At 36.6% G+C, this 22,284-nt stretch overlaps 1 protein-coding gene across 5 annotated transcripts in view; it reads right to left on the reverse strand.

Moving 5' to 3' along the window:
- Positions 1-22,284, reverse strand: part of ANKS1B (ankyrin repeat and sterile alpha motif domain containing 1B) — a 312,127-nt gene that overhangs the window by 218,498 nt on the left and 71,345 nt on the right. For all 5 annotated transcript variants that reach the window (XM_088141910.1, XM_088141913.1, XM_088141912.1 and 2 more), the window contains exons 10-11: positions 5,775-5,940; positions 2,565-2,701 (exon numbers count right to left, since the gene is read on the reverse strand). In XM_088141910.1, coding sequence (XP_087998036.1) covers positions 2,565-2,701; positions 5,775-5,940 — 303 coding nt within the window. The remainder of the gene's footprint in view (positions 1-2,564; positions 2,702-5,774; positions 5,941-22,284) is intronic.

Below are 22,284 nucleotides of genomic sequence, written 5' to 3' on the forward strand. Positions count from 1 at the left end.
ATATCCCATACCTTATCTATAAGCAAATCCATAAAACAACAACTTTTCAATCTTGGTGTCAGCAAAAAGTCCATAAAGGGTTGCCAGAACTTTGCAAAAAAAAGTCTTATTTTAACCTTGATCAAAGAAACCAACTTTACATTCCTTCCTTTTACTTCTAAGTCTTAATCTTTAATTCAAACAAATACCATTGTACAATTTGATTTCTCTTCAATTCTTCTTTATCCCATTGCACAGATTTCTTTAAAGCTTTAACAAGCCTCTTTTGTAGATCCAGTAATATCCAATCTCCATTTTCCAGTTCATTCTCTTGGTTTATCATTTGTATTCCCCTTTTAATTTTTAAAATTTTAGCCAATTTCTTTTGTATATCCAGTAAAGCATCCTTTTCCAAATCATTCTCTTGACCTGTCATTTGTACACATACAGTAATTTCTCTGTCTTGTTAGATAAAATTTGTTCCACATCTGTCATTTCTTCATTAACATCTTCTAGACACAGTCTATCCATAGAAGCAGACATCATTACTGACAGTGTTGATATTGTAGTTACTAATTTCTGGCTCCATTCTTTAAAGATCTCCTTTAATATTTCTGACATTATAACATTTTGTGTCATTTTGTAAGTCCAAGTATTAACTAACATCAAGAACAGGCTTGGTTTTTGTTTTTGTTTTTCTTCTGCTTAGAATCTTTAGTCCCCTGTAGTATCCAGTTTCTAAAATCATCACTTATCTTTGTTATGGCTTACAATAGCCAGGATAGCCAAAATAAGTCTATTTCCCACAAGAAGCTATTTATTTTTATAGTTAATTCCAAAATTTTACAGTAAAAGTCAATATTCCAAATTTATTTGGACCCTTAATCCGTGTATAACTTTCTTCGAACAAAATCTTATTTAGCTTTTTGCCATTTATTTCAAATTCTTTCTTAAGTTTATAATTAATTTTTCTTTTATTCAGAGTGGAAGATGAATTTACCCAATTTTCAAACTTGTCATTCCAAAGGTCTCTAATAGCTTTAAGATGGTTAATAGGCAATTTCCAAAAGTAATTAGAAAGTGAGGTTTGCAAACTTAGTGTCCTTTAAAAGGCTGTGCCATGGTTGGGAACAAGATGCCTAATTCTGTCATCTCCCAGTGCTCAAACCTGTGGAAAACCGCTGTCCTGCGGTCTTCTCATGAGGAGCAGCCATCCAGAGCACATATGTGTGATCTGTCTTTTTCTTCTGTGGAGAGGTTCCAAGGGACCGGTCTACTCACCGGTTCCTTGGTCTTTGCCACGGTCGTCAGCTCCGCTTTTGTGGAGCTATCTTCAATTTATCATACCTCCCCTGGAAGTCTAAATATTGATATTGATTCTAAGGAGGAGAGGCAACAAATTAAACTAAAAATATAAGATATAACAGCCAAAGTTAAGTATATATAAAATTCCAAATAATAGTTTAATGTTATATGTATGAGCAAAAATAAGTCTGCAGAAACTGTTAATTTCACTTTGCTGGATTTCTGTTATTCTGTAGAAACCAGGCATAATCATTTAAAAGAATCTTTGCTCTTAAACAGGCTAGCTAACCAATCTCCAGTTTGTTACTGTCTTATTAACCAACTGACGCTAATTTATTCTACAAATGATATGTAATTCACATGCAAAAACAAGCAAAGAACAGTTGAACTGAAAGCTGATTTATTCTTCCATTGAAAACAAGGGAGCAGGAGGAAATTAACTGGAGGCCCTTGATGCAGGCTCTGTGCTGCTCAGGCACATAGTGCTAGGTGTTGTTGCATGCAAACTCTCTTATAATATCTACCAAAGAATGACAACATAGACAAATGCTTTTATTTTAAAAAGAGCAAATTTAATGACAGTAAACTATTTGGGGGGGGGGGAATATTCTATTAAAAACTTTAATATTCCAATACTGTTCAGTGTCTTTTTATTTAATTTTTAATTGTTTACTACTTCCACCTGACATAGTTTGGGAGATTATTTACTTCAACTGCTATTTAATTTGGCTATCTATGATTCAGTTTACTGTATCTATAACATCTTCATGATGACATATCACTGACCTCATCCATATAATTTGCAGGACTCATGTCAACGAAGGCAAATGTGGCCTAGGACAATGAGGTAAAAAGTAACAAAAATGGCAAACATGAAAACAAAAGAGTGGATGCTAAACACTTTAAAAAAAAGGTAAACTATTTCTAATGTATATCAAAAATTATCCAAAACAGGAGGTGGCTCATTGATAGTAACAAAATCCAACACAAAAATGAGGTAAACTGTTTCAACTCAGACTTAGTTAAAATTAAGTTTATAAATACATTTTAGTATTTCAGCTCTTATAAGCTATTTTAAAGATTTGACACTACAATAGTAATATGGATTCATTTCTTCATATCCAAACAATATAAACATATAATTATATGCAATATTTAGGAATTTCATTTCAAAGTCTTTAAATGAGTCACATTGCAATGTTAATATTGGAAATCTAAAAGAGAAAAAGTTTGTGTTCAGATAAACTCAAATGAAATAATATCTATTTCTGACTACCCACCTGAGGTCGTATAACTTTTACTATATTTTTCAATGCAGTATCTGGTGATGGAGGAGAGCAGTCAGGTGTTGGGCCTGTTGAACTGTTTCTATGGTTACTGGTACCTGGTGCAGTAATTGCTACTTGAGGTGTATTATCTATGAATAAAAATAGTGTATTAGTGATTACATTATTACACAGAAAATACTGTAAGAAAACAGAAAATGGCTTTGAAGATAAATGATTAAGTATTTTATAATTTTTTATAATTAGTAGCACCTATAATTAATATTGTTTGCATTCAGGTTGAGAAATTCATTTCTTGTTTTCTACAAAGCATGGCACTGATCACAGCTAATGCTTAGCACTTCAATCCAGAAAACTATTCATGTGCAGAAATAGGTTTATGTACATGGGCTGCCTGTCAAGATTAGAAGGGAAGCTGGAAGTGGGAGAGGGAAATTATATTTAGCGTTTAGGAATATTAGCGTGATGCTCCACTGTACATAAATCTGGATACATGGTTAAAAATTACAGTTCTGACATCTTCTATATAGGACTAGAGAGAAATACCAAAGACTTTTTAAGTTCCAACAGGTGCTGCTAGTTGTCTAGTGGGAGAAGCAGCTGGTCCACTAGGCCTCATCCCCGGCCTCATTCACCAGGATGTCAGCTGGTGGCCCCACTGCCCCACCAGCCAATTTAGTGACCTTAAAAAATCATCATCACCACCACCACCACCACCACCCTGGGACTTGGAGACAACAGAAGCATCTCTTTCTTCCCATTGCCCTCACTCTCGATCATGGAAAAGTAGAAGGGCATGCAACATTTCCCCAGTTTCGTTTGTTCCTTGACTATAACTGACAAAGTGTTCCCTGCTTCATATGCATCTACTGTATCTGTTATAGATTCCTATGATTCTGAAGCTGAAGAATAGAAACTAGAGAACTGTCAGGCTATAGCTGAGGAATCAACAGGCTGTCAGCACCTGTGATGAGTCAAACCCAGCACAGGGAGCAGCCAACTTGTATAACAAAGAGTCAGATCCTGACCTTTAAAGACTATTAAGCCCTAAAACACATCACTACTAAAGAGGGATGAACAGCAGAGATCAGCAGAACTCCTCAAAAGAGTGTCAACCCCCCTAATTAGGCAAAACCAGAAACAATGTAAGAGCATTCTCCAAATCTTTTCCATTGTTTGGAAACTGCTCTCCTGCTTCCTGACTTACATTCCTGTGCCAATATGCCAGTCTTCCCCTCCTATGCCAAGTACATTCTACCTCAGTTAGTGAGCAGGAGGAAAGTCCAGGCAAGTGGTGGAATGGTGAAATCTAAAGTGTATCTTCAGCATAGCTGGAAGTTGCAAGTGAGATTATTATCTATGCAAATACTGGAAATGGGCTAGTAAACATGGTATCGATTTTTTTAAATAGTCTGCAAAGGAAATATCTAGATGAAAACCAGATGTGGTCTCTAATCATGAACAGGGAGAAATGACAATCAGCAGAATGCTTATAGGAGGCTATGGTTCAATTCAGTTGCTCTTTCAGGAGAAACTAGAAAGCATTCTGGTCTTGGAAAAATGAGAGGCCTTAGGAATGGGAGAGTGTCAGGAAGTATTCCACTACTGGCATGGATAGTAGCCATTTTTTTAACAAAGCATAATCTGGGGAATCCTCCTAGACCTACAGCTTTTGCCTGATGAGCAGGGGGTAGCTGTGGCTAGGAGGGCTTTTGTGTAGCTCCAGCTTTGTGCAGTTATGGCCTTTCCTGCTCACTGTCACTCATGTCTTGATTAATTCTTAATTGGACTATTGAAACATTCTCTACATGCAGCTGCCCTTAAAGGCCACCCAGAATCTACAGCCTTCTAGAATGCAGTGACTTGAGTAGTTATGGAGAACAGCTGAAATGTATTTCAACTGGATTTTATGTATGCACAATTTAAGCAAGACTAAAGTCTTCCTTTCTCCTTAATATTGAGGCATTATGGCATGTGGTTGGTCAGAAATTAGTGCTTTCTCATTTACTGTAGTAGAAAGAACCTGTTACAATTATATTGACCCTCTTGGGTATTATCTAAACAGGAGAACCTGCGAGGGGGCTACAAGTTGGGCCCATGTGCAGTTATACAGAAGAAGGCTGTATCTACTTATGGTGACAGGTTGTTGGTTTTAATATTTTTTGGTTTTAATATCTTTGGTTTAAATATTTCATTGTACATAGATGTGGTTTTATCTCTTGGTTGTGAGCTGCCCAGAATTTGGTACAAGATGAGCAGCTATATAAATGCGATAGATAGATAGATAGATAGATAGATAGATAGATAGATAGATAGATAGATAGATGACATTTCCTTCCAAAATGATACTTCTCTTCTAAAATATGAAATAGGAGAAGCTACCACAATTATTAAAAAGAAGAATCCAGTACAGTCTTAAGATGACTATAATATACAGTTTATTATATAAGAAAAATAGTATATGTATAGTACTAGACACTGAAATTCAATCACCTCCTTACTGCAGCTTTGTTCACCCCGGGAAAAAATCTTGAAAGTTTATATACTTTGGTCTGGATTGTTCTAGAAACAGGAATGAAGGTAACACAGAACAATGGAAACTGAAATGCTGACAGAAGAAAAGCATTATAGGCTTCAGCTAATTATTGTAGAGGAAGGATATGGTACCCAGGCTTTTTTCACAGATATTCAAAACTATAAAATATTTTTGGAAGTTAACCTTTCAGAGAGGTGCAAGTATTTGGCTGGATGTCTAATCTAAGCTAATACAACTTTGACAGGTTTGACATTTGTCTGAAGAAAGCTACGGATGCCCTCTTTTAGTCGCCAATGTACACTAGGACCATATTTGGGAGTGGCAATTTGGAAAGTATGCCATGAATCTCTTAGGCTGTAACACAGCCCCAGGTTAGGCAGCTAAAAGCAGCAACAGATAGCCATGTGTCTTTTTGTTGTGATTTGTTCTTTCGCACAAGAAGGTGGTCTGGAGTAATTGGAACAATAGGTAAACTTCCCTCTAAATGACAGATTTATGCAGCCAGTACAACCCAGCCAAATGTCCTTAATGCTTGCTTGTGCTTCTTGCACAAACAAGCATTACATAATAAAGTTCCTGCAGATTTCTCAAAATCAGCGAATCCTATAAACAAAAATCTAGGTGGCACAAAACAGCAATACTTATAAGATCAAAACCAGTAAAAACACCTATTTTTGATGAAACTCCTCTCGTTATTTCTAAAGAACAAGGTTTCTTGGTAACTGTTGTATCAAGAAAATCACAGAGATCATTCTCATTTTCTACAGGAAATATTTCTGAAGAAACAGATGGCACTGCTTCCAGTGTGTAACTCCTCTTCTTTGGAAAGGCTTCCTGAAACATAGAAATAGAATTATATAATCGAGTTGGCCTTGTAGAGGACAAGAGAAAACAGTTTAAAATGAACATATAACACTATCATATTTACCTAAAAGTCAAATACAACAATTATAAGAATTTTAAAAATAACTATCCATTAAAAAATAATTTAAGATTAAACTTAGTTTCTAGAGCTATTCAAAGATATCTTTGAAACAAAAATATATTTAAAAAGCTACATACCTATGCATCTTAATAATAAAGTTATTATTAAATCATCATTATTTATATACATATACATATACATATACATATACATATACATATATATATATATATATATATATATATATATATATATGTCACTGCCTCAAAAAGCTATGGACATTTTGCTTTTCTCAGAGAATGAGGAGGGCGGGATTATCTTCAGATCTTTCAGAACCTTTCCTATTTCCATGCAGAAAGTTATCATTTTCCGTATACTGTATATCTAGCCAATATAAACAGAAATTCTATATGTTCTGTACACATAGAATTATATGGGCAATTTAAAGTCACTGAGTGTTCTCCCCTAACCTTTGTAATTTTGGAAGTCCTACAAGGTTTTATTTGCCACCCAACTGATCAATCATCAGCTGGCCACTTGGGAATATAGAAGATCAGTGTTGCTATTTCTTCAGTACTAATAATAGCAAAATAATAATAATAATAATACTTTCATTACTAATAATAATAGCAAAAGAAAAGATTGAAAAGTTATATCCTCTCTCTTTTCAGTCTTTAGCAAGATTGTTGCTTCTTGGCTAAAACAGTAATCTTGAAAAGGTTTGCAGAGGGTGGGATGGGGGAAGAGAGAAAAGGGACTTCAACAGAAGGAATTTTACACTATCATTGTCAAGGATGCAAGTTCTGAAAAACAATCCTATGGGAACAAATGCAACTCCTCATTAAAAAATGGCTATCCCTATTCATGCTGGAAAAAGAGATAATGCATTTTCAAGAAATATGTTAGTTGTTGCTTTATAATTGAGTAATATATTGAAACTCAAATTCTGACATTCATCAGTCTAATTTTACTCTTAACTAGGGATGATTCAGTTTTCAAACTCTACAAACTATTCTGAAATGCCAAAGCTGTCTGTGATTGCATGCAGAATAAAAATATAAATGTTACTGTATATCAATTACTTGGCAATGAATAGTTGAAGCTCCTTCTATCTTAAAGATAGTAGAAAGTTCTAAAAGACATACTTAATATTAAAAGTACCATATTAATAGTGCAAGTAACAAAGAAAACAATCAATAGTAGACTGTTCAACAATAAAAATTCTCAGATCCATCAGTTGTCCCCTCCAGTCCAGTGAAAAGTACAATTAAGGAAAGGAGAGAAGAAACTGGTTTTTATAATACCACTTTAGTCTTGAGACTAAAATTGTTTCCTTCTGGAAAAGTTTATGTATGCGCCAGCCATCTTGAAATAGGCTATCCCTCAAGTAGCCCAGCCCCATGCCATGTAGGGCTTTAAAGGTGACAACCAGCACCTTGAATTGTACCTGGAACCCTTCTGGAAACCAGTGCAACTCATGTAGCAGCAATGTCATGTGAGCATATCATGGTGCACCCAATTCTGCACATGCTGCTGCATTTTGGATCAGCTGAAGCTTCTGAAAGGTTTTCAAGGGCAACCTCATGTACAGCACAATGCAATAGTCCAATTGGGAAATGACCAAGGTATGAGTGACCATGAGCAGTGCTTCTTGATCTAGGAATGGGCACAACTGCTACATACATAATTGTGCAAAGGTCCTCCTGGCTGTGGGTGCCACTTGCTCTTCAAGTAGATTCCACACCAATTCTGCCTGGGGGATAGTTATCCCATCCAGAATTAGTTATAAAAAATCACTAGATATGGGGACTGTGAAACCTATAGCATTCAGTCTTGACAATGCTGAGTCAAAGCTGGTTCTTCCCCATCCAGAACCTCCAGGCACTGAGAAAACACCTTGATGTCATCACTTGAATGGCCCAGGACAGATATGTATAAGTCAGTATCATCAGCATACAGATGATCTCACCCCACAGTTTCATGTAGATACTAAATAAGAGTGGAGTGAACTGGAGCTGGACCTTACCCCCAACTGAAACTGACCTTGGAAGAAGGAGACCCACTGAAGAACCATGCCCCCACTCCCAACCCCCTCAGCCAGTCCAGAAGTATACCATGATCAATGGTATCAAAAGGTGAGAGAGATCAAGGAGGGCCAGGGCAGATACATTATACCCCATCCTGGGCCTGCTAGACATGATCCACAAGTTCAATCAGTGCCATCTCATTACTATATCTCAACCTGAAACAAGACTGCAATGGGTCCAGATAGTCCAGTTCTTCCACAGCCCATTAGATCTACTACCTGCAGTAGATGGACAGACTTCTTCCATAGCAAACCCATCTGATCCTATAACCCAATTTCACAAATAGAATTCACTATCTGTGGAGCAGCACCCCTGTAATGGTATGTGGGAAAGACCTTGGGAGACTGGGCCAAGAGATACTGCCAAGGGAATGGTCAGATAAGAGACAACAAGGGAATGGTCAGATACTGGGCCGAGCAAGAAGCTCAGACTCAGAAGAGAACCTCCCTAGTTTCTCAGGCTGTAAAGGAGACAGTGGGCTGGGGAGAGAATTGTAGTTTCAAATGCAAGATTGTTATTGACCTTGTGGGGTACACCAGATAGGAATCACAATCAGATGAGATGATTCTACTTTATTATAAAGCTACATTGACAGAATCTTGTCATTTTTAAATCCATTTTCAGATCAGTCTTAGTCTTATCTAGTAAAACCTGATCCTCTTCCTTAACATCTGATCACAGTCTATCTATAATGGCAGACACTTTTAAGATTAACTTCTGGAACCATTGCTCATAAATATCCTCCAGTACATCCAATGTTAAAGTATTTTGCTCCATTCTGTGTTAGTAAATCAAATTTAAGTGTTCTCCTTTAATTGTAATCTTTAGTTCCTTCTGGTTCCCTCTAGTGTCCAACATTCAAATTCCCATCTTATCATGTTTTCTTTTAAGAATTCAAAACAGCAGCATTTTCCCACAAGAAAGATTCTTATGATTCATTTCAAAATCTTATTTCAGATCCTTAGTCCATTTACTGTATAACTTTCCAAAATCAACATTCTAATCACCCTTTTGCTGTTTATTCCAAAAAAGAGGGAGGAGGGGGTTAATGTCCTTAAACTTATCTTTAAAACTTTTTTAGCTAAGGTTTAAAAGAAACATGTGCATGTTATGAAACTTGTTGATTAAAAGGTTCGTAATAGTTGAAAAGCAGTTAAGCAATTTCCAAAAGTCTGAGGCTCAGCAGAATTTTGTATCCATAAGGCTACTTGGTGGAAATCCCTCCACTCTCAGCCACTCCTCACAAGCCAACTGCAGAAACCTCAGTTCCTGCAGTTTACTCACAAGGAGCAGCTGTGCGGAGTGCAAGTGGGTGATTTCATAATCTCTCCTTTATCTGGAGAGACTTGGCTGGCCAGAAATTGCTGTCTGGCCACTGATCTCACCACAACGCCATCTCCGCTCCTTTGGAGACATTTAGTTTGCCATGAATCCTCACTGGAAGTCAGTCTTTCAAGTCTTCCTATCGTGCACTCATAGCCACTATAACTGAATCCATCCACCCTGCTGCTGCTCATCCTCTTTTTCTCTTTCCTTCCACCTTTCCCAATATTAGAGCCTTCTCTAAAAAGTTAGGTCTTCACATAATATGTTTGAAGTAGGATATTTTAAGCCTGGTCATTTGTGCTTTAAGAACTCTGGGGTGATTTGTTTGATGATCCATTTGTTTGTTTTCTTGGCTGTTGATGGTATTCTCAGGAGTCTTCTCCAAAAAAAGTTCAAAAGCATCAGTACTATTCTTATCTTGCTTCTTCAAAGTCCAACTTTTGCTTCTACAGAGTGTCACAGGAAATACCACTGCTTGCACTTTTCTGATCTTTGTAGGTATAGATGATACATCATGGCATCTGAATATCTTTTCCAAGGCCTTCATAGCTGCTCTGCCAAGTACTAATCTGTGGCATATTTCTTGACTGCTTATTCCTTTACTTTTGATGATTGATCCCAAAAGTCAGAAGCTATCCACCACTTCAAAACCTTTATTGTCAATTCTAAGACTGGTTGTTGTGCCTGTTGTCATTAATTTGCAAACTTCAATACTCTATGTAGATTTTAACAGAAGTCTATAAAAGATCCTAGATTATAAATCTACAGAACAATTTGCTGTTCAAGTGAAAGCAAAACAGGTGATTTTAAAAATCAATCAATCAATTTTATTTCGGTCATAGACCAGCATAGATTTTAAAAATCAGGAATACACTTGTGTGTCAATGTACTGTTACATATTTAAGTGTATTTCACTCTACCAAGGAATAAACTTTTACCAGATTGTTAAAACCATTGCATATATTCAAACTTGCAGATGTTCTCCATAATACATAACTGTTAAAGGAAAATATAACACTTACTAACTGCGTCTGCTCTTTGTGAAATACAATAATATGATGTTGGGCCCATTGCAAGAAATTATACAGTTTCAAAAAGACCCTTTCAGAACTCTTCAGTATTATTTTGAATTTTTCCATGAATAATTTGGTATAATCAGCCACTTTAATGCTGTCCTGTAAATCACTGGTGGTAGCCATATTTTCTTCCCAATAATATTTTTTTCCAGGAATCACAGAATGTAAGGATTCTATTGGAAAATCTTAGAGATCATCCAATTCAACTCTCTGCTCTTGGTAGGAATTTGGCTTGAGAAATAAACCCACAGCCTGAAGCAGCAGCAAGGTATTTTCTATTTAAGAATGACCACAAACTGCAGCTGCCTTGTATTTACAGGTAAGCTATGTCCTGAAAATCTAATATCCGGCCCACTTCCCAAAGCCACAGTTTCTATGGAGACAAATGGTCCTACAAAACAGAAAGGAGGAAGGGGATGCCTGGCACAACACAAGTTGCCATATACATTCAAAATGCAGGCTAGACTAGACTGAGATAATATATCAAAGTATCATTTGAATCAATAATCCCAGGACATTTTTTTTTAAAGGTAGGACAATTCTTTTGGAGGGGAGGGGGAACATGGACAGGATTCATATTTTGAGACCAACAAAAAAAAAAATGCTCTGTTTCAACTTGGGGCATTGGTATAACATATTTCTATTTTTATGTTCTGAAAAACATAATTTAGAAACTTTTGGTGGATTTAAGGATTCTTCATATGAACAGTTTCAGACAAGTTAGAGTTTTAAGTCCCCAAACCAATGAGGCTTAGTAGACACGTTTCTTTATTTAAATATAATTATAATATTTTTAATCCTACTTTTCTACTTAAAATATGTACGTTTGCTTTATAAGACTTGCTATAGTTCAGTAAACTTGCATAGACTCTTCTGTGTCATAGAACAGGACTTAAACTACCAGAATATTATGTGAAAACTATGTCACTTTTTAGTTCTTTTCAAAATATCACAATCTTGTATTTTTTCCCAAACTTTTGGAAACAGATATGCTATTTTTAAAAATATCCCATATCTTATAATTAACTATTTCAAAATGTCAGGATTTTTACACATATTTAATCTAAAATAAATTACTTTATTTTACTTATTAAAAAATAAGTCTTGCAAGTAATAATTTCTGTATTTTCATGCCATTGTTTTAGAGCATGAAAGCTACCTTAAAGCACTGGCATACTTTCCTATTAATTTCTATTAAGTATTCAGGGAATATGGAATCAGACTTATATGGTGAGAGTGATGTACAATACTTAATGTTGGCATGTTTTCCTATGTCTGGTTGATGGTCAAACAGCTGGATGGAGCAATGCACCTCCCAAGATCTTATTTTTCTAGAACCCTTTCCAATCCTAGGGCCTCTGCATTTAGTGGGCAAATGGGGCATTCATCATTGCAGCATAGAACAATAATATGGTTTATAAAGAGAAAATAATATGAATTACAGTCAGCCTTATCAGTATTATGTGCTGACATGCTTAGCCTGTTTTCTTTTCTGGTTTGTCACATTCCTGATGTGTACAATGATATACAGTTACCTTTTCTCATTTTCTGGAGAAGAAGTCCCACTCACTAGCACCAGATGATATCCCTCTATTCTTCCCCAGAAGAGCACTTATCGCTTGGGAACAAGTCTAAATGCAGAGTTGAATGAATTTGACAATCTCACTTCTTCCTACATAGTGACATTTATGGTTTTCCACTCATTATTTGACTTAATAAAAGTCTTATTCAAAGTCTATTGATTACTCAGCTTACATCTCCTAGTTCTCTCTTTTATCCATCAAAAATACTTCTCTCACACCATATATAAATTTATTGAGTTGGAGGGTACTAAAAAGATAAAACTGCATTGTTGGAAGAAGTTACAACTACAGAATTAAAACCTAAAGAAATGTATTTATTCTCAGCCAACTGGATGTCTGTTGACATATTAGATATACAATGGATATGTGTCATGGGTTTTATTTGTTTTTTGTTTTTGTTCTCTTGTTTAAAATTTAATCTGCATTTTGTTTTCTGATAGATTTTTTGCTTATGTATTCCAGTTCTTGGGCTCATATTCAGCAAGGACAGGTCTCACTTTTTTGAAATTGTTATTACCACTTCAGCAGTAAAATAACTGCTCCTGAAACTTGCATTTTGGCAATGGGAAAAATAAAGTTGAGTAAACATTAGTGTACATTAATGTGTTGATCTGTCTTCCTTAGCCACAAATCCTATTTTTCAATCCAACTGGAGAAAAGAACATGCTGTGTATATTGGAGGAAGAGTGTTGTGTTAATCTATGATAGCTAAAATTCTGAAGGAGTCTGGAGCACTTTTTCAGATTATCACATTTTTTTAGCTACAGCTCACTTCACCAGATGCATGGAGTGGCTAAACCCAGATGCCTACCCTGCCCTCCACATTTAGATCAACACTGTAGCAACTACAAACAAAAGCATCAAGCCTGAGAAACACAAGCAAGGGACCATTAAACTGTAAGAAAATCAGGAAAACCTATATTGGGTAACAGACTGCATCCTCATGTTGACAGTGCAAAATCAACTTATTCAAATGGCTTCATTCTACTATGCAAATAAAGATTCTTATTTAGCCAAGCCATGTGTCTGAGTAGCATTGGCCAACTTCAAGCAGAGTCAAGGTTTATCATAGAATCATCAAATTGTGGAGTTGAAAAGAACCACAAGCACCCATCTAACCCAGGGGTTTTCAAAGTTTTTCAAACTATGGATTCTGTTTAAAAAGAAATAATTCCCAAACTCTTAAAATTCCTACAAAATGATGGCTAGATAATTTTTTCATGGGAGAACAAGCCCCATTCTTTCCTGTTAGCCTTGCAAGTTAGTCCAGACAAGAAGCACAACCAGGAGTACTAGCTCTATCTTTATTGTCTGAACATACCCCTCCCATTCTTCACTTTTACTCTCCCAAAAACTAGGGAGGTTCGCTTCTGAGAAGTTTTCGTCACCCCTCCTCCTTCAGACTCAAATTTCATTTATCAGACCATTGTCTAGGCTGCAGCTCTTCCTCCTGCCTCCCAGGTCATTCCCACAAACCATTATACCTGTCCAGCTTCTTGTTAGGGTTAAAACAATTGATTTAACCCACAATTGGCTTTTATGCTCAGGTTCAATCACAGGAGACACTGAACTACTACAGCTCACTATCAGCAACCACCAAGAACCCTTCAGCTGTATTTAACTTCCTACTTGCATTTTCCAGTAGTCCTGGGAACTGTTTTCAGGTTCACTATCCTAACATTCATTAGGACCACAGTGACATAACCTTCAACTGTATTGGATGCAACATTCAGCCTACCCTTCATCATCCTGATCATATCATAGAAGATCTCCAATCTTTCCTCGAAATATTTGGACTAAGCATATATATTTGGGAAAACAGAGGCCCAGACCTTGTCCTCTCATCAGCCCTACAGTTACATAATTAACCTTGTCATCAGCCCTACAGTTACATTATATAAAAAGTTTTTTTTAATTTCTATGTTTTATGTATTTATATGTATTTATGGTTTTAATGTTTTCTGTGAACCGCCCAGAGTCCCCCACTGGGCGGAGATGGGAGGGGAGAAATTTAATAAATAAATAAATAAATAAACCTTGTCTCTGGAGCTCAAATTTTAGTTCATCCACTCCATCTTGAAGGCAAAGATGGCGGAAGAAATCTCACTTTGGGACACTTGAATACATGCAGGTGAACTGTCAGTCTTATGAAAATCCACAAATTACATGTTTTGGTAGTCCATTTGAATTATTTGCTTACTTACTCTGAGAATTTTGCCCTCTGTAATGATCATGTTACTTCAGTTCTTCAACATTTCTGTGACCACAGCCTCTATGTTATTGGAAAAATGAACCTTTGAACTCTCTGTATTGGACTGTTCCTCTGAAAGAATTCAGATGGATCTGGCTAAAGTACAATACATTTTGCTTGGAAGCCCCTCTCCCACACTACTTATTTATTCATTCACTCATTAATTTTTTTTTTTACTGCTGCAATTGAGAGACTCTTGTTAGAATATAAACTCAACAATAACATACACACAATATACATAACTAGGCATAGTAAGTAATTGAAGCATGAATGAAATAGTAAAACAATCAATTTTAAAAGATAATGTACATAATTCAAAGGTCCTCTTACATAGTTCTGTTTTTAATAATTTCCTGGAGCCTAACAATGTAGGATCTGATTGGATTTCAGGGGGAATGGAATTTCATAGCATCTGTTAGCAGGAATGTATAGCAGTTCCTAGGATTTGCAAATTTTTACCACAAATTCATTCTGATTTTCCTAGTCATCTCACCTGACTCAACTTACCAAAAAGGCCATATCCTTTTAATAAGATTTCAAAGTTCAACAAGCCTTTGATTAACTTAAAAAGGCTTTTACTTCTCAGCCTACCCTTCATCATCCTGATCACACCCAGTGCTCTGTCGTACTGGCTGATGTGTCCAATTTTGCCTTGGGGGCCTTGCTATTTCAATCTGGTCCAAAATTTTCAGATAGCCTTCTCCCCTGTTGGCTATCAAGGATGCCTTTCAGACCTAGCATCATATCTCAGAGTGGGTGTATTACCTTGTAGAAGTCAGGTTTGACAGTAAGAATTTAGAGCATCATAAGATCCATCCTCAGATAAGCATCTATTATGGTCTCCTCTGAATCCTAAGTCAGAGGCTGAAGAGGAAAACCAAATGGACTGTCAGTATGATGCAAACAGCCAGGCAAATACAAGTTTGTAAATCTTAATTGTCAGGCAATCAGACCCCTGAGGGAGTTCTAGGAGACAATAAACTTGAGTTGGTAAGGGCTGTCTTAGATAACAAGGGGCCAAGATTCTGGTAGTGCTTCCAGCCCAAGCAGTTATGGAGGACAGAGAACGGCATTCATTGCATCTTCTTAAGAGGAGACAGCAACAATGCCCCCAATTAATTCATATTACTGGTAGCTATATAAGAACAACCTCCAGACCCTATTGGAAGCCTTTGACTTTAAACTTGGGTTCCTATTGCTTTTGCCCTGCATTTGTACCCAAGGCTTGATATTCAGATCAGCTGGTGGAACTCTCCAGTGCTAGAACCCTGGAATGTTACAAATAATTCTTGTGTTTCTACAGTTAATGATGGCTCAAGGCAAGTCTTAAATGTGGTCTGGCTAATTACTCCCCCATTTTCCAGCAAGAATTTTATGAAACAGCAATTAAGACTTATAAACCTGTAGTTGGGTGTCTGCTTGCATCAGCTGGGTCAGAATAATACTTACTTACCTAACTGAAATGACTCTAGGTAGCTTGTAGGAATGATCTTACAAATGTATTTAATGTCAGGTCAGGTGGACACATGTTTTTTTCTTTTTTGACTTTTGAAACTTTTATAAGCTTGCAAAGAAGCAAGTTAATGCTACACAAGCTACAATATGACCTTCCACGGGTTTGGTACCCCCCTTCAGACACCCCCATCTCTCTGACAGACAAACAGAACTTTATTTTGGTCCTTGATCAATAAAAATACATTCAATAAAACAAACAAAGCAAAATTATCCCCTAAGATCAAATTACCTAGAGGATTCACTTCTCAATCAACAGAAAGTGAATCCAGTAGCAGGAGGACACTTAGACATCATCACCCTCCTTCTTTTCCTGAAAGCTGGGCCACAAGTGTTGCCAATATGTTCCTCCTTTTCTGAGCAAGGAGATTTTGCAACTCTGTCATGATAGCCAGACAGCTGATGTAGAGAGTAAGGAAGATGACTTTGACAGAGATAGGCCAGATCTATTACCAAAGTGACAAGGAGAAATGCATAGCTTAAGTCTAAAACAATCAGAAAGCATACATAAGCTGCTCAGAAAAACACCTTCCTAATGAGACTTGCAAGACTGATGTCAGTCCCACCAGGTAGACCAGACCAAGAATCAACTCTACAGGAAGGCTAAGACTACTTTTATTCAGACTGTTGATAATAACAGGGTCTTGCAAGTCTGATTGTGCTGTGCCTCCTCCCTTCCTTATATCTATGTGAATTAGCAATCAATAATATCAATATGTAGCACAATATTTACACTATCTATTGACTTCAGAATGGGATTTTTAGTTAAATTGGAAGTTTGATAGTTTTCAGAATTGCCACTTACATATTCCAGAATGTTAATGAGCAGTTAAGCCCTGCCTGTTGGCTTTTTCTACCTTGAGAAAGCCAACAGTCAGTTATTAGACCTGCTAAAGACTGTTGTAAAATCAGCATAATGGACAAGAACTGTGATTTATTTTAGTGCTCCCTATATTCAGCCTTAATTTTCTTAGGCTCAAAACTTCACATGGATGATGAGTATAGCCATGAAAGAAAGAGGCATCTATTACTTGGGAGAAAGACTATGACAAATTTAGACAAAAAGTGCAGAGGCATCACACTAAAAACAAAGACATGCATTGCCAAGACTATAGTTTTCCCTGTTGTAACATACAGCTTTGAAAGTGGGACCATCAAAAGGCTAATTTTTTTTAAAATGATGGCTTTGAGTTGTGCTGCTAAAGAAAATTGTTAAGAATATCTTGGATCCTTAGAAGAACAAATAATTCAGTACTAGATGAAATAAACCCAGATTGCTCACAGGAAGCATTACTAAGAAAGCTAAAGCTGAAATATAAATGCAAAGGCAATAATTATTAGAAAAGATCCTGATGCTTGGCAAAACTGAAAGCAAGAGAAAAATAGGGCAATGGAACAAGATGACTAGATACTGTTATTATTAACATTATTATTTAATTAACTATATAATTAACATTATTAGTAATAATTTCAGAAGAGATCAGTTTTTAAGGTATTAATGTAACATTGAATTATACTAAAATATGAAATTTATCAGTGTATGAAGGACTTTGGACTTACTAAGCTTGGAGAATAGTTAAAAAGACAATTTTGTGTTGTTGCAAAAGAAACTACTATTCTGGATTTAAAATCCTGAAATGAAAAAATGTATTCACTCAGCTCTTGAACTGGCTCTTTACTGATATAATGCAATGACTGATCAAGGTTTAATCTATAGTTTAAAACCTGAGCCACATTTACATATATATTGTTATATTTATGTATTTGATTCATTTTGGTTTACACATATATTGTTTTTAATCTCATAGTTTTTCTTTTTTCTTTTTCACACATTTACAGTATATTTTTACACATATATTGTTTTTAATCTCATAGTTTTTCTTTTTTTTTCTTTTTGTAAATTGTAGCAGTAAAAATAAATAATAAAAAAGAAAAATGTACAATTTCTACTGCTGAAATCTAGTAGTCTCCAAATAACTTTCCGTTATAGTTATTCTAAATTTAATTTACAATTTCAGAAGCAATATATGTTGTATGTGTTCTCTCTAAAAAATATTGGAGGAGCAGAAGTCACTGATATTGACAAATTCCCTGAAGAAAGTTTCTGAATGAATTTCCTTTGTCCCTTGAGTAAAGAATGCCCTCTAGGGGCCACAGGGAAAAAAAACAAAATTAATAAAATAAACCTGGTTCTTAGATTTAGGGTTTTTTTTTCAAATTATCCATTGCTGATCTTCAAAATTAATGGTTATACTGTTCGAATTATTAAACCACATGCTTCTTAAAATGCATCTCATTACATTTTTATGTACATTGCACACATATACAGTACAATATTACACTTGTGGAGTCCTTGGTGCTCTCTGAGCTTGGTTGTTTGCTTGCAGATGTTTCATTACCCAACTAGGTAAGATCATCATTTCCTTCTTAGCTTTATTGTCTCTTTTGAATGGTGTGTAAATGTGGTTTATTTCTATGTGTCTACTGATGGCTGATTTGTCTGAATGGCAAGGTTTCAGGAATTTTCTAGCATTTTTGGATTTAGCTTGGTCTAGGATGCTCAGTTTCCCAGCTGAAACTATGGCTGAGTCTGTCCATGTGTTGTGAGATTAAGTTTTCATCATGTCTTCTGGCCGCTAGTTGGTGTTCATGGATGCGCTCTGCTAGTCGTCTGCCTGTCTGTCCTACATACTGGCTGTTATAGTCCTTGCACTGTATGTTGTAGACTCCTGTTTTTATTTCTTGGGCTACTGGGTCTTTTGGTTTACTTAAAATGTTTTTGAGGACTTTAGTTAGTGTGTGCGCTATGGTGATGCCGTGTGGTTGTAACAGTCTGTTGGTTGTTTCTGAGATGTTTTTGATGTATGGCAGTGTTATCCGTTTCATAACTTGTGTTGGTTGTGCTGTAGTGGATTGAGTGGTCAGGCACTTTTTGACAAAGAGGCATGGGTATCCATTTTGTTGGAAGATGTTGTATAGGTAGTCTGTTTCCTTTTTCTGCTGTTCTGGGTTCCTGCAGTGCATTTGTACTCATCTGAATAATGTTCTTACACAGCTCCTCTTGTGGGAGGTTGGGTTGTTACTTTGGTAATGGAGTACTTGGTTAGTGTGGGTTGTTTTTCGATAGACTTGTGTTTCTAATTTGCCATTGTTTCTTTTGCTGATGAGGATATCCAAGAAAGGTAGAGTGTTGTTGTTTTCTTCTTCCCTTGTGAATTTTATTCCTTTGAAGATGTTGTTGATTGTTTCATGTGTCTTCTCTAGTTGTTCCTTTTTTATTATGACTGTGTCATCTACATACCAGATCCATACTTTTGGTTGTATGTTTGGGAGTGCTATAGTTTCTAGATGCCGCATTACAGTCTTTGCTATGAGTCCTGAGAGTTGTGATCCCATGGGTGTTCCTCTGATTTTTGGTGTATTTGTCCATCAAATTGAAAGTAGGTAGTGAGGCAGAGGTTAATGAGGTTCATGATTCTGGGTATTTCAATCTTAGTATATTTGGTTAGGTCGAGTGTGTTATGTAGTACTCCTGCTATGGATTCTTTCGCTAGTTCCAGATCTAGGGACATAAAGAGTACTGTGACATTGAATGAAACCATAATTTCATCTTCTTCCATTTTTAGGCTTGATTTTTTGGAGGCACTGTAGTGGGGAGTTGATAGAATATTCACTCCCCTCTATGAGATGTCCAAACTTTTTTGTAAGTTCTTTTGCTATGCTATATGTTGGGATCCCTGGTAACAATACAATTGGATGAAGAGGTATGTTGGGCTTGTGTATTTTGGGAATCCATAGAAGCATGGGAGGATGGATCCACTGTTTTTCATCCACCACTGTTCTTCTTTTGTGATTTGACCTTTCATGGTTAAGTTGTTAAGGGTTCTCTTGATCAGGTTGTCTAGTTTCTGTATTGGGTTGGTGTTTATTGGATGTAGGTTTCTTTGTCCTCCAGTAATTCTTTGGCTTTTTGTATGTATTGTGTTCTGTCCATGATAACCATGGTTTGGCCTTTATCTGCTGGGAGGATTGTGATGTTTTGGTCCTTCTTTAGATTTTTGAGGGCTGCTCTGTCCTCTGATTTATGTTGGTTCTGATTCTGTGTTCTTCTGGTCTTTGGTATGATAGTCTGCCTTATGTTTTATTGGATCTCTGTGGCAAGTCCTGTGATTTTAAATGCTGCTTCTAAGGCTGCAAAGAATTCTAACTGATTAGCATTGTCTGTGTTATAGTTGAGGCCTTTCTGGAGGATATTGTGTTCTGTAGTGGATAGTGGGCAGGTGGACATGTTGACTACCCATTTGGGTTCAGGTATCTCTTTGCTTCTAGGGTTTAGCTTCAGCAGTCTGGTTTGGAGCTTTGTTTTCCTTTTTTCAGCCTGTCTTAGAGATGTAGTCTGATGGTGGTTGTCAGCCTTTTTGTGTGTTCTGGGGTCATGGTTTGTTCCAGTTGCTCCTTGATGTTACCTATGGTGTGATGGTATTTGTTTAGTCTGAGGTGAGCATCCATAATCATTAGCCATATTATTTTTCAGCCACTTTGTTGAGCTATTTTCCATCCAGCTATGCAGCTTATTGGAGGTTTGTATCTGATGCTGGTGGCCAGGGCATGCTGTTGTAGGCATTTGTGCAGACAGAATAGTTGTTCCTTGGTGGAGGTTTGTCTACATGAAAATTTCTCCCATTTGCGTGCTTTCTGAAGTATTAAATGCCCATATGTAGTACCAGTAGAAGAGAACATATGTAGCTCAGGGTTGAATTGTGGAGTCCTTGGTGCTCTCTGAGCTTGGTTGTTTGCTTGCAGATGTTTCATTACCCAACTAGGTAAACATCATCAGTGCTAGTGAGTGTGCGGTTTGCTCCCTGTTTATATACAGTAGCTTGCCTTGCCAGTGTTGGTGGGGGTATGGTTTTCTCTTTGGTAGTTCCTTGATTAGGGTATTGTTTTCTGCTTGATTGTTTCTTGAAGATCTAGACTCATGGAACAGAATTTCTCATTAAATTCCATCAATACCTTAACTTCCACCCTCACCAGCTTAGTTTTGATCTATATACAGAACAAGTCCAATTCTTTGATGTTACAGTAAGACAATGGACACACATAAACATTACATTATACAGGAAACACAACAATCACCATGCATACCTACATGCTTCCAACTTCCACCCAGAACACACCAACAATGTGACAACCACAATTGTTCTAACCTACTTGAAAGAGATGCTGAACAGGCATTCAGGAAACTGAACTATCATTCAGGAAATTAAACTATCCATCCAGTGAGATCAACAGACAAATCAACAGAGCCATATTGATTCTCAGGAAGGACTTATTGAAACAGAAAAACAAAATAGGTATAGGGTTTGCTCACAACTCAAGCCACTCAAGCACATTATTAATAAGATACAACCCATACTGAACAATTGCACTGTACTTTCTCAGGCACTACATCCATATAGTCCATATAATATATAATATATATTCCCCCTCAAGGTTAGGTTGACTCCATCCCTCTTGATGTTTCATAAGTCTCTCAAGACCTGGTTATCTCACCAGGTCTAGGGATCCCAGGGAACCGGAGACATGTTTAGATGGCTCCATTACTGAGATGGATATACTCACTCTCTCCATGCCTGGGGTTTGTATATTTTAACTTTAATTTTAATACTATTAATTTTTAACATTGATTTTTAATATATTTATATGATTGTTTTTATATATGTTCTATTGGACTATTGTACATGCCCAGAGTCACCTTCAGTGAGATGGGTGGCCATATACATTAGGTAGGTAGGTAGGTAGGTAGGTAGGTAGGTAGATAGAAGCAAGAAAGCAAGAAAGCAAGCAAGCAAGAAAGCAAGCAAGCAAGCAAGCAAGCAAGCAAGCAAGCAAGCAAGCAAGCAAGCAAGAAAGAAAGAAAGAAAGAAAGAAAGAAAGAAAGAAAGAAAGAAAGAAAGAAAGAAAGAAAGCAAGCAAGCAAGCAAGCAAGCAAGCAAGCAAGAAAGAAATCAACCCAAACTGAAGCAGATTGTCATGCACAACCAGAAATAACAAGGAAATGATGCTAGCACGGGAACCAGACCCTGCAACAAATCTACTTTGCCCCCATAGTTACATCAACAGCGACATCACAGGCCCCAACAACTTCATACACAGAATTAAGTGTTCTTATACATGTTCTTCTTCTAACATGATATATGCCATTATCTGGATTCTATGTAGGACAGCAGTGCCCTTCTGGATTCGATGTAGGACAAGTAGGTCAGACTATGCAAGTTTGACATTAGGACTCAAAACAAGGACAAAGTAATATCAGAGCATTTTAACCACCCAGGACACTCCATTACAGATTACATAGTAGCTTTTCCAGAACAAAAAAGTTCACCAGCACAATCAAGCAAGAGGCTGCTGAACTGAC

The sequence above is a fragment of the Python bivittatus genome, unplaced genomic scaffold (assembly GCF_059951505.1).
Source record: "Python bivittatus isolate LINGU-HERP-01145 unplaced genomic scaffold, Pbiv_v1 ctg000330_np1212, whole genome shotgun sequence".
Lineage (NCBI taxonomy): Eukaryota > Metazoa > Chordata > Lepidosauria > Squamata > Pythonidae > Python > Python bivittatus.